Raw genomic sequence first — 13,876 nt, 5'->3', positions numbered from 1 at the left:
GCCCAATTAGCTGACTCATTTTCATACACCCACTCGCCATATTGGGCTGCAGCTACCTAGAGTGTCTTCAGAAAGTATTCAGACCCCTTGACTTTATCCACATTGTTATGTTACAGCCTTATTCTAAAATGTTTTAATCTACACACAATACCCCATAAAGACAGAGCGAAAACAGGTTTAGAAATGTTTGCAAATGTATTAAAAATAAAAAAACTGAAATACCTTATTTACATAATTATTCAGACAATTTGCTGAGACTTTAAAATTGAGCGCCGGTGCATGCTGTTTCCATTGATCATCCTTGAGATGTTTCTACAACTTGGGAGTCCACCTGTGGTAAATTCAATTGATTGGACTTGATTTGGAAAGGCACACACACCGGTCTACATAAGGTCCCACAGTTGACAGTGAATGTCAGAGCAAAAACCAAGCCATGAGGTCGAAGGAATTGTCCGTAGAGCTCCGAGACAGGATTGTGTCGAGGCACAGATCTGAGGAAGGGTTCAAAAAAGATTACTGCAGCAATTAAGGCCCCCAAGATCACAATGGAAGAAGTTTGGAACCAGCAAGACTCTTCCTAGAGCTGGCCGCCCAGCCAAACTGAGCAATCGGGAGAGAAGGGCCTTGGTAAGGGAGGTGGCCAAGAACCCGATGGTCCCTCTGACAGAGCTCCAGAGTTCCTCTGTGGAAATGGGAGAACCTTCTAGAAGGACAACCATCTCTGCAACACTCCATCAATCAGGCCTTTGTGGTAGAGTGGCCAGAAGGAAGCCACTCCTCAGTAAAAGGCACATGACAGCCCGCTTGGAGTTTGCCTAAAGGCACCTAAAGGACTCTCTGACCATGAGAAACAAGATTCTCTGGTCTGATGAAACCAAGATTGAACTCTTTGGACTGAATGCCAAGCGTCACGTATGGAGTTAAACTGGCACCATCCCTACAGTGAAGCATGGTGGCAGCATCATACTGCGGTATGTTTTTCAGTGGCAGGGACTGGGAGACTAGTCAGAATCGAGGCAAAGATGAACAGAGCGCTCAGGACCCAAGACTGGGGCGAAGGTTCACCTTCCAACAGGACAACGACCCTAAGCACACAGCCAAGACAACACAGGAGTGGCTTCAGGACAAGTCTCTGAATGTCCTTGAGTGGTCCAGCCAGAGCCCGGACTTGAACCTGATCGAACATCTCTGGAGAGACCTGAAAATAGCTTTGCAACAACGCTCCCCATCCAACCTGACAGAATTTGAGAGGATCTGCAGAGGAATGTGAGAAACTCACCAAATACAGATGTGCCAAGCTTGTAGCGTCATACCCAAGACACGAGGCTGTAATAACTGCCAAAGGTGCTTCAAAGTATTGCGTGAAGGGTCTGAATACTTATGTACAGTCGTGGCCAAAGGTTTTGAGAATGACACAAATAAAAAATGTCAAAGTCTGCTGCCTCAGTTTGTATGATGGCAATTTGCATATACTCCAGAATGTTATGTAGAGTGATCAGATGAATTGCAATTAATCGCAAAGTCTCAAAAAGGGCTTCACAGGCAAGGATATTGCTGCCAGTAAGATTGCACCTAAATCAACCATTTATCGAATCATCAAGAACTTCAAGGAGAGCGGTTCAATTCTTGTGAAGAAAGCTTCAGGGCGCCCAAGAAAGTCCAGCAAGCTCCAGGACTATCTCCTAAAGTTGATTCAGCTGCGGGATCGGGGTACCACCAGTACAGAGCTTGCTCAGGATTGGCAGCAGGCAGGTGTGAGTGCATCTGTACGCACAGTGAGGCGAAGACTTTTGGAGGATGGCCTGGTGTCAAGAAGGGCAGCAAAGAAGCCACTTCTCTCCAGGAAACATCAGGGACAAACTGATATTCTGCAAAAGGTACAGGGATTGGACTGCTGAGGACTGGGGTAAAGTCATTTTCTCTGATGAATCCCCTTTCAGATTGTTTGGGGCATCTGGAAAAAAGCTTGTCCGGAGAAGACAAGGTGAGCGCTACCATCCGTCCTGTGTCATGCCAACAGTAAAGCATCCTGAGACCATTCATGTGTGGGGTTGCTTCTCAACCGAGGGAGTGGGCTCACTCACAATTTTGCCTAAGAACACAGCCATGAATAAAGAATGGTATCTACACATCCTCCAAGAGCAACTTCTCCCAACCATCCAGGAACAGTTTGGTGACGAACAATGCCTTTTCCAGCATGATGGAGCACTTTGCCATAAGGCAAAAGTGATAACTAAGTGACGCGGGGAACAAAACATAGATATTTTGGGTCCATGGCCAGGAAACTCCCCAGACCGTAATCCCATTGAGAACGTGGTCAATTCTCAGGAGGCGGGTAGACAAACAAAACCCCACAAATTCTGACAAACTCCAAGCATTGATTATGCAGGAATGGGCTGTCATCAGTCAGGATGTGGCCCAGACGTTAATTGACAGCATGAGGTCTTGAAAAAGAAGGGTCAACACTGTAAATATTGACTTTTTGCATCAACTTCATGTAATTGTCAATAAAAGCCTTTGACACTTATGAAATGCTTGTAATTATACTTCAGTATTCCATAGTAACATCTGACAAAAATATCTAAAGACACTGAAGCAGCAAACTTTGTGGAAATTAATATTTGTGGTTATTCTCAAAACTTTTGGCCACGACTGTATATGTGATATTTAAGTTTTTTATAAATTAGCAAAAATGTCTAAAAACCTGTTTTTGCTTTGTCATTATGGGCTATTGTGTGTCGATTGATGAGAAAAAAACAATTTAATAAATTTTAGAATAAGACTAACGTAAAATGTGTCAAGGGGTCCGAACACTTTCCGAATGCACTGGATACTTGCACTGTCTGATAGGCCAGGCTCCTGGATGGATAAGTGGAGGAGGGTGGCTTACTGTGCTCATCAGTCTTGTTCTTTCCCCACTGCTTCCTTTCTCACCAAGGGTCACGTTAGAGTTCAGAAATCTGCATTTTGAACAACGCAAACCATAAAAAATAAAAAAACGTGTTTTAAACCATTTAAATTGTATTATATTCAAAGTATTTTTTTATTCAATGAAGTGATCAGGCTCCTGCAACTATAGTTTTCGTTCACAGAAAATACATGACTGCGACAAATTCGGCAGAAAACAGCTTCATTTTCATGAGCGGTAGGGACTCATGAGAAGTACAACGCTATTTGGCTAGAAGCCACAAGTAAATGAGCTAGCCTACAATAAAAAAGCCAGTCATTTCTTTGCAAAAACTCAGCACGGCATTATATTTCTAATGTTTATCATAGAAAGAATGTAGCCAGCTACATTTCCTAAATGTTTTGCTTTAAGTTAATCGTAGATTTTACCAGAGAAAAGTAGGTTACACTGAGAAAAGCACAGGAGAAAAAAGTAGAGCATTGTCTGAATTCTCACTCAAGTGGAGATGTAACTGAAGCACAATATGAGTCTGATGCAGAGCAGAAAACAAAAATGCAGCTAAATATTTATGCATCTTTTATCCTGTGTGAAAAATGTAGAATTTTCCATTAATGTCCCCTCCCACCCCTGCGATATGAACCATGCGCTCTCTGCCTCATACAGTACACACCAGCATAATACAAAATTCTCTGGGCACAAACACCAGATCTCTGTCAGGCAACAGGAACAAATTATATGGCGTGTAAAAAAAATAAAATAAAAAATAAAAAAAGATCTAGGGATAGGCTATTCCATCAGCATTCTACTATGGATAAACCCTAAACTTCCAAGCGTGTTGAAACCACGTGTTCCACGTGAAACCACGTGAAGCTTTTAAATAACCATTTAAAAAAGGCACAAATGTGTGAAAAAAAGTGTACCCAATAATTGGGTTTATAAGTCTTATTGAACTTACCTGGACTACTTCTATTCCTCTTTTCCTGAAAGACAGATAAGAAAAAATAAATCAAAATACATTCACTCATTATTTAAACATCAAAACGTGGAGGTGGGAAAGAGCGAACACTGCCGAAACTCCAACAGATGAACCGGACACCTCTGCAGACATTAAAACAAATTCACTTTCTCCTGCAGTGTTACATATTACAACAGAATAAAAAGACACTATTGTGTCACCACACACCAATGTATGTTCTAGCGTTCAGTAGTGGCTCCCAATCGCATGGGGAATCTCACACCATCAAAAGTTAATGGATATCAAGGGCAGAGATGGACAGCAAGGAAACCAAGATAGAAAGTGCATGCACCCCCCACCACTTTAAGAGTCCCGAGTCTGTCTCACAAAACATACTGACAATGGCATAGGGCTACTCAACTGCTCCACTTATGCATGTAGTGGATAATATTAAATCTAACAGACTTTGGCATTATTGTTTCAATTTAGCACACACACAGTAAATCTTATTCTGGTTATGTAAACCACAGTGGCATAACATTCAACAAAAGAATATGAATTTGTTATAGGAATTCATAAATATATCGCTGTTAAGGCCAAATAAGCTCCATCTGCTTTAGTCTGGGAGTCCAGGGACAGGGAATGTCTTCACTTTTGAAGGACATTTTTACCCAAAGCGCAATCTATATATATAAAAATTTAAAAGTGGGTTGCTTGGCAACGTGCAGACAGCCTACAAGAGAGAAATACTCAGTGGCGTTTGTGCAAGAGACTTCCAGCAGCTCTAACATAATAAACCACAATGCTCCTCTAAAAGACTTGACAGTCTTTCAAATCCACCTCGGTCTGCCCAACCAAGCAGAAGTAGTATAAAAGCGGATGTTTTCCATACTTATCAAAAACAAGTGATCCAAAGATCTTAGGGGTCGTCAAGTAGTGAGAACATGCAAGTCCAACTAATCTGAACATACAAACATGGGTGAAAGCATGAACACTAGGCTATGCGCAGTGTTTCCTATACATATAAATATCTGTAAGTGTTTTGGGTGTCTGTGGTGCCCCCCGCAGAATTTGTGTGGCGCAATGGTATAAGGCACTGCATTGCAGTGCTAGCTGTGCCACTAGAGATTCTGGGTTCGAGTCCAGGCTCTGTCGCAGCCAGCCGCGACCAGGCGGCGCACAAATTGGCCCAGCATCGTCCGGGTTAGGGGAGGGTTTGGCCGGCAGGGATGTCCTTGTCCCATCGCGCACTAGCGACTCCTGTGGCGGGCTGGGCGCAGTGCAAGCTGACACTGGGCGCCAGGTTTACGGTGTTTCCTCTGACACATTGGTGCGGCTGGCTTCCGGGTTAAGTGGGCATTGTGTCAAGAAGCAATGGGGCTTGGTTGGGTTGTGTTTCGGAAGAAGCACGGCTCTCAACCTTTGCCTCTCCCGAGTCAGTATGGGAGTTTCAGCGTTGAGACAAGACTAACTACCAATTTGATACCACGAAATTGGGGAGAAAACCGAGAAAAAAAATTACATATAGGTTTATGAAAAAGGAATGAGAAGCCCAGTTCGGGGGACTTTTTTTAAAAGGACATATTGCTCCCAAATGAAACATTATGCTGACACCATCTAAAATATAATTTTCACCTCCAGAAATGAGCCCAATAACATATTGGTAAAAATAATTTTAACATATTGGACCATGCATATAGCCCAGCAGTAGGCAACCGCCGCAGGCACATCATGTTTTTGATTGAACTGACCTGGAAGACCAGGTGTGTTGAATTTAGGCAATCACTGAACTGATCAATTATCTCAGTTGGCCAGGTGTGGTGCCTAGTTGGAACAAAATCCTGCAATACCTGTGGCACTCCAGAAACAACAGGGTTGCCGTACCCTGATATAGCCTATGCATGGTCCCAATTTAAGCAATAAAAAAAAAAAGGTACAAGCAGTGTGGTATATGGCCAATACACCACAGCTAAGGGCTGTTCTTAGGCACGCTTCTATTGTTTCAATAAAAGTGGTTCAGCTTTCCTAGAAATCTGTCAAGGCAGAGAGGTTAATGGGACATGTAGAAACCCACTGGTTCGATGTGAGCTATTGTCTAGATCAAATATTTCTCTATAATGAAAGCACGAGGTCCAAACGCAAACAGGAAGAGACATGGCATCTTCCACAGAGTTGGTGAAATTATAGTGCTGACGGGCCTCAGACTGGGTTCTCCGAGTGTGGGGTCCTCTCTCTATGAAGTTGAAATGGAGCATTGAATGAGACTACTAAAAGCATCAAAAGGTTCATGTCACTCAATATTAGGTAAAAAATGGCCAACAAAAATAACCTAATAAAATATTTCCAAAACATAGGTCAATAGCCAACGGGTAAAACAACAAACCCTACTACACCAATGACTTGCCAAATCTTTACAAGAACAAAAACACTGTTTTTTCCCCCCACAGCCTCATGGTAACAGTAGAGCAGCCATTCACAACAATGTGGATATTTAATACTGCAGCTGGCACGTTTCATGGGGTGTGAATGGGGTCATTGGTTTCAGCCTAGCTCAGGGATAGGCGGCACTCTCCTATTGTTGCCTGGACCATGCGACGAAAGGAAAGGAGGGAAGATTAATAAGGCAAGCAGAGTTGCCAAGACCAAGATTGTTTGGGCTTGACACACGAGGAAGTAGTTGATAGTGCAGGGTGATGTCGGCTTTTAACTCTCTCTCCTACAAATCACACATTTAAACAGTCATACAAAAGCTCACACACACAAGTTCATGTTCACAACAACAAATTCTCCATCAAGCCAATAGGATGGCAGGAAGATGAGAGGTCAGGGGAACACTAGTCCAAAAGAACAGATCTTTATTCAGTTCGCCTGTGTGTGCATCCAGAGTGAGAGACCCCCCTAACCCTGTCCTGACAGGAGGAAGTGACAGAGCTTCCCTTGTGTCCAGAGGCAGGGGGTCATTTCATTTCCCTAATAAAAGGTAAACAGTTCTGCCAGCTTAAGGGCATTATTAAAGCAGGAGTCCTTTACGTCAACAGCGTCACCACACCTCATCTCTGACCAGCGGGGATCTCCCCCACAACCAGCTGGCCCAGACAACTCTCCAGGACCACCTCCATTTTGGAACACTCAGTGTCCCAGATGCACTCTTGTGGGGAGGGCTGAATGGAGTCTAGGCAGATGTTGGGGACAGACATACTCTACTGGCTAAAACAGACATTGATCTAACACTAATTACTGTGTCATAAACCTTTAAGGTGCATATGAAAATAAACATGGTTAGTATATAAATTCAATTAAATACAGCAATTAGTGACTAGGAGACCGAGCCAATGTTGTTAATGTCTAAAACTACCACAACTTGATTTCCCCTCATGTGGGTGAGCATGGAGCTTACACCTAATGTGTAACACACCCAATGGTAATGTCAACACTGGAGAGCTAACTATATAATTCCAATGTCACAGAAATATTGCAGTACAGTTGCATAATGTCCTGCACTGTGTGCGCGCAAATGACAACACATTGTTTTTTACAATACAGGAGCAGAAGTAGATAACAAGGATGTTTCACCTTTCTTCTTCAAACAAGACCTTTAATATTTTCCCAAGAAGCACACAGCAGGGAAAACCCACTACAAAGGAAGAACTAAGAGAGACGGAGCAGAATAGCTCACCTGTCATCAGATATGAGGTAAAAGTGATTGTGTGACGGGATAATGAAACCAGACAGGAATTCCCAGACACATTTTCACTTTGTCAAACTGAAATTATACTCCAGGCCATTGCCCGCAACGTGAACTACAGCTAGCAGCAACCATGAAGGGTGAGTATGTAAGGCCAACGCCACCATGCACATTCCAAACCAACAATTAGTGGAGTAGACAGTAGAGCAAGGAGGTAACCCGCGACCTACTACTACTACATGAAACAAGTTGTTCCTGTCACTTTCCTGAACTATATTTTCCAAGAGAGTAGGCAAGACGCAGAACATTTGATTGTTCCTACAACTAATCCAAACCCATCCCTGGCCTACACACACCAGCCATAACAGCACCTCCCCACCCTATAGCCTACATATTACACCTGAGCCATCCTCCAGAGCCATCCTCCAGAGAAAATATTTTGGTTGGAGTGTTAAGAGATTAAAAATGTTTGGTGGATTACATCGTTGTAATCTGTTCTGGCTCAATCAGGTTGCTTATCAGCCCCCTTGTGAGGTGAAAATCCATTCAGGCTGAGGCAATAGATAACTTTGGGTGAGAGAGACCGAATAAGTGAATGAATAAAGTTGTTGGCAATCAGCTTTGAAATCAGCTTATTTTGAGTTATGGAGTTATCACAAAGTACTAGGGTAGTGAATTGATGTTAGCGTTAGCTGTCAGCTAGAAAATAAAGTTAGCCTACAAAGCTGGAAGCTAAAAGGTATCTTCTTCCATTGTAAAGGTTCTAGCTTGTATGGACATTGTTTTGCGAACAGTTTGAAACTTTTGCATGCCATGTCACATTATTCAAGTGTGTTAGCTCCCAACTCATGCTACACTGAAGTTAACATGGTGCAGCCCATACTCCCAGTGCAGGCTAGCAATGAGTAAATGGAGAAGAAACGGTGCGCACTATAAAAAGTCGGCTGCGCTGATAGACTGACTTGATCCTTGAGACACATTTGACAGAACTACCGAAAGTAACAAATTATAGTACCGAAACGTTTTTAATTTTCTAGTATATAAAAAAAAAAAAACAGTATAGCGTGCAACACTAAACACAGGAGAGTAAAAGGCAAGTGGGTGGACACCATATCTAACATGAGACTGAATCAACCATGAAAAGGACTAATTTAAATATGCCTCTTAAAAGGATACAGGTCACAGAGAGCATGGGACTAATGAGATGACAGTTAAAACCCATCATATCTAAAAACATACCCGACAGCCACTTATTTACGATTATGATCACTTAGTCGAAAATTCTAAGTAGCTATTTACACAGAACCAGAAAAAAAGACTAATTAAATTATTTTCAAATGTTTTTATTTATTGTTTATAACCTGCCCAACGGGCAACCTCACAGCAGGCTCAAATTGCTCAAATTGTGAGACTGCTCAGGTTACTACAATCCCTGTGATTGTTTCCGACAAAAAAAGGCAGTACACTGAGAAATGCACTTGGCCTATCACTTGTCCCCAACAGTGCTCCAAAACGGTCAGCAGACACTGTTGCATGATAGATGCAAATTGAGCTCACACTGAATTTATGTAATATCCTCTTCAATTAATGTTCAAAATGTGTACTCCTCCAAAATAGAATTAGTTAAAACAAGAAAAGATGGATGCAACACTTGGTTCTTGAGGTCATAATAAAATAGTAGCGCCATTTGGGCACATTTAAAGAGGTGATTACCTATGTTTTTAAGACTGGATATTTGTAACAAATAGCTACACGACTACTAGTACTAGCTACTACAATGTATCTCGCACCAGATTGCTGGCTGTATCCCTCCAGGACTGTAACTACTGTACAGTAGACTGAAATGTAACCACCAGTAGCTACATTGTTGTCAGCACATACAGTAAGTAGCCTACCTGCATAAATCAGCAAAGGCCTGAAAATTCAGCTTCTTCGTCTTCTTCTCGCTGAGCCAGTAACCCACTCTTCTGCCTTTCAAAAAAGTCTGCATCTTCGCCTCGCGTGTTCACAATCCAGAAGTTACGGTCGAATCAACCTGGACACTGGCGAAAACAGGAAACTGTCGTCCCACACGAACCTTGAGGGGAGGGAGAAATGACTTTTGTATTTCGTATTAGCCTGGCCATGTGAGGAAACAGGACGTACTAACTTAGCTAGTTAGCCATAACCAATAAGTTGACTCGCAAAGTTGCAACGTCTCTAGCTAGCAGTAGCAAACTAGTAGTTATAGCCATAACAATAATGTCTACCTAGCTAAACTTAACTGAATTTTAAATGACTGTTCGCTACCTAAACGAACATTTACCAAAAGCCCCCCCCATAGTCTCTTCGGAAATGCAGCTAGCCTAACGTTAATTTCTAGAGATGCGCCACATAAAGCAAGGCATTACTTAGCTTGTGGTTTCTAAATACATTCACTGGGATGATGACAAAGCTCGAGGAGAAGCAAATACACTGCAAATTTTCGGAATAAATCCATAAAAAGTTAAAATGTATAGCTAGCACATGTCCTATTTGAATTTCACCTAGCTAGCTAGCTAGCCTGATAGCTGTCCATTCTCCGTTCGGCTGGTTGTTCAAGCTGAAGTGGTGACCAAACACTGCACGGAGATCTTTTCTCCCGATTTTACCGGACTGCGTACTCACGCTCTCGAATAGAGCTCCTTTAAGTAGCCCTAAACAACTATGCATACCGTTAGCTAGCTTGCTGGGAGATTATAAGGACACAGTTGACGCTTAAACCGAAAGCCAAACTTTACCCTAATTTTAATGAATTCTGAAATAATATATCGGTTGTCAAGCGTGTCCTTATAGCCTTGATGAGCATGAAAACGATGTAAACCATATGTCATGGTCGTCTCAGTCACCAGACCCATTTCAACACGTATGGGAGATTCTGGAGCGGCGCCTGTGACAGCGTTTTCCACAACACTATGATGATGGAATTTCTAGTGGAAGAATGGCGTTTCATCTCTCCAATAGAGTTCCAGACACGTGTATAATCTATGCTAAGGTGCATTGAAGCTGTTCTGGCTCGTGGTGGCCCAACGCCCTAAAACACTTTATGTTGATGTTTCTTTTATTTAGGCAGATACCTGTATATCATTAATATACAAAAATAAAATACAAGTCAAAAAATTTGACGTAGCAACTAAGGATTCTACCTTTAAAGCCAGGTGTTGCGGGAAGTTGAGACATGCCGTTTAGATATAATGAAGCCCATTCTAACATTTTATTTGTTTTTCAGTGGTAGTAAGAATCTTACCAACGGAATGGGAGGAGTAAAAGGCCAGCAACAATCGGTATTATTGAGAGACCCATGAAAATGACACCATATATACATGCTACAGACCCTCGTGAGTATTCCCTGTAATACTTTTACTGCGACACCCAGAACTGTTTTTGTTCTATAAGCCAATATGTATTCCATCACTATATACAGTGATTCGCATTGTGGCAAATGGATGGGTGTTGTAAAAGGCATGCAACATTGTATTCAAAGCCCCATGAAATGACACCATACAGTATATACATTCTACAGACCCTACTGAGTACTCCCCACCCCAATTTTACATCGGCACAAATAATCGTTTTTCCTGTAGTGCTATTTGTACAGTTAATAATCCCCAGTTTACAATTGGCTCATTCATCCCCCTCCTCTCCCCTGTAACTATTCCCCAGGTCGTTGCTGCAAATGAGAACGTGTTCTCAGTCAACTTACCTGGTAAAATAACGGTAAAATAAATAAAATAAAATAAAAATAAATAAACAGTTGTGTCCAGGCACCCAATTTTAACAAGGTAAAAGGCCATCAACACTTAGTATTATTCAAAGCCCCATGAAATAACACCATATATAGATTCTACAGACCCTACTGAGTCTCAACCCCACTTTTACATCAAATCAAATGTTATATGTCAAATGCGCCAAATACAACAGGTGTAGACCTTAGTGAAATGCTTACTTACGAGCTCCTAACCAACAATGCAGTTAAAAAAAATATGGATAAGAATAAGAAATAAAAGTAACAAGTAATTAAAGAGCAGCAGTAAAATAACAATAGCGAGACTATATACAGGGGGGTACCGGTACAGAGTCAATGTGCGGGGGCACCAGTTAGATGAGGTAACATGTACATGTAGGTAGAGTTATTAAAGTGACTATGCATAGATGATAACAACGGAGTAGCAGCGGTGTAAAAGGGGGGGGGGGGCAATGCAAATAGTTCTGGGTAGCCATTGGATAGATGTTCAGGAGTCTTATGGCTTGGGGGTAGAAGCTGTTTAGAAGCCTCTTGGACCTAGACTTGGCGCTCCCGGTACCGCTTGCAGTGCGGTAGCAGAGAGAACAGTCTATGACTATGGTGGCTGGAGTCTTTGACAATTGTTTAGGCCTTCCTTCTGACACCGCCTGATATAGAGGCCTGAATGGCAGGAAGCTTGGCCCCAGTGTGTACTGGGCCGTTCGTACTACCCTCTGTAGTGCCTTGCGGTCGGAGGCCGAGCAGTTGCCATACAGGCAGTGATTGCAACCAGCCAGGATGCTCTCGATGGTGCAGCTGTAGAACCTTTTGAGGATCAGAGGACCCATGCCAAATCTTTTCAGTATCCTGAGGGGGAATAGGTGTTGTCGTGCCTCTTTCACTATCTGGTGTACTTGGACCATGTTAGTTTGTTGGTGATGTGGACACCAAGGAACTTGAAGCTCTCAACCTGCTCCACTGCAGCCTGTCGATGAGAATATGGGCGTGCTCAGTCCTCTTTTTCCTGTAGTCCACAATAATCTCCTTTGTCTTGATCACGTTGAGGGAGAGGTTGTTGTCCTGGCATCACACTGCCAGGTCTCTGACCTCCCTCCTATAGAGTGTCTCGTCGTTGTCGGTGATCAGGCCTAACTGTTTTGTGTCATCGGCAAACTTAATGATGGTGTTGTGCTTGGCCGTGCAGTCATGAGTGAACAGGGAGTACAGGAGGGGACTGAGCATGCACCCCTGAGGCGCCCCTGTGTTGAGGATCAGCGTGGCGGATGTGTTGTTACCTACCCTTACCACCTGGGGTCAGCCCGTCAGGAAGTCCAGGATCCAGTTGCAGAGGGAGGTGTTTAATCCCAGGGTCCTTAGCTTATTGATGAGCTTTGAGGGCACTATAGTGTTGAACCCTGAGCTGTGTCAATGAATAGCATTCTCACGTAGGTGTTCCTTTTGTCCAGGTGGGAAAGGGCAGTGTGGAGTGCAATAGAGATTGCATCATCTGTGGATCTGTTGGAGCGGTATGCAAATTGGAGTGGGTCTAGGGTTTCGGCACATAGAATAATTTTTTCTCTGTAAGACAATATGTAATTTATAGGGCTGGTGGGTATTTACACAACAGTCATTTACACCACACTCATCCAATAAATAACTGCATATATAGACTCTTACGCTACATCAATAGGTTCTGTAGAATGTGATGTTCTTTACATTAATTTACTTAAGCTCCAAACATTTATCAACGTGTGCCACCTTATATTATGCATCTTATATAAAGTAGTAATTCTCTTTAGTTTACATTTTTTGTAACATTATTTGAAGATTATGCACTATGCAAAAATAATTGATTTCGTATCATACACATTTTTTCAAGGCAAAAATTGGAAGACCAGAAGTGTCAATGTTCCTGCAATGACGCTAATCTTTACCAGAGTACGGTCAAACACTTAAAAGACACACCCTCGTCCACTTACACTCGCCTTATGCCCTTGGGGGAATCTCCCGTCGCCATCTGGGTGGTCCAAATGATTAGCCAAGCAAGGGAAGTTTGCATCGTAAGCCAGCCCTCATTTTTAGTCGGTTTTGCGAGTATACAATTATGGTCACTCCGGGCAGTGTTGCCAATTCCTCAGTAAGGAAAGTAGCTATTGGCTGTCCTTTGTTTGGTTATCTTTTGGAAATTGTAGAAATAAAACATTTCTTTCTTCAGAAGTTCCAGCTAGGCAGGCTAACGTAAGTTAGCTAATTCATTTGCTAGCTCTCATACAGTAGGCGTATATTAATAATTATATATTTAATATAAGTAGACATGCACTCATAATTGACAGTAGCAAAGTACCCACAAGTTATCGGTGGCTGAAAACACGATCATCGCGGGATGAACGAGTGACGAATTTCCGGCCAAGGGTGGTCCATTTAAAAATCATTCCTTCCTCCCGCGCCTTGCAAGTGTATACTCTTCACACGTCATCAGAAGTGTCCACTTAATTTGAGTGCTGAGGAGATATGGTGTGTTTTTTAAGTGTTTGGGTCGCAAACATGGAGTACACTCGCAAACTCGACTAAAAACGAGGGCTGAGG

The 13,876-nt window shown here is 42.5% G+C and overlaps 1 protein-coding gene across 5 annotated transcripts in view; it reads right to left on the bottom strand.

Annotated features, from left to right (window-relative positions):
- Window positions 1–13,876, bottom strand: part of LOC111963320 (inositol-tetrakisphosphate 1-kinase) — a 58,405-nt gene extending 44,529 nt beyond the window's left edge. Inside the window, exons 1-3 of one of the 5 annotated variants that reach the window (XM_023986670.2) lie at window positions 13,270–13,876; window positions 9,444–9,625; window positions 3,864–3,888 (exon numbers count right to left, since the gene is read on the bottom strand). In XM_023986670.2, coding sequence (XP_023842438.1) covers window positions 3,864–3,888; window positions 9,444–9,538 — 120 coding nt within the window. In that variant the 5' untranslated portion in view covers window positions 9,539–9,625; window positions 13,270–13,876. Of the gene's footprint in view, window positions 1–3,863; window positions 3,889–9,443; window positions 10,279–13,269 lie in introns of those variants that run through there. The other 4 variants (XM_023986668.2, XM_023986669.2, XM_070443370.1 and 1 more) reach the window with 4 other exon arrangements.

This window comes from Salvelinus sp. IW2-2015, linkage group LG4q.2 (genome assembly GCF_002910315.2).
Source record: "Salvelinus sp. IW2-2015 linkage group LG4q.2, ASM291031v2, whole genome shotgun sequence".
In the NCBI taxonomy this organism is placed as follows: Eukaryota; Metazoa; Chordata; class Actinopteri; order Salmoniformes; family Salmonidae; genus Salvelinus; species Salvelinus sp. IW2-2015.
The sequence above is the reverse complement of the archived record's forward strand: the minus strand, read 5'-3'. Positions and strand labels throughout refer to the sequence as shown.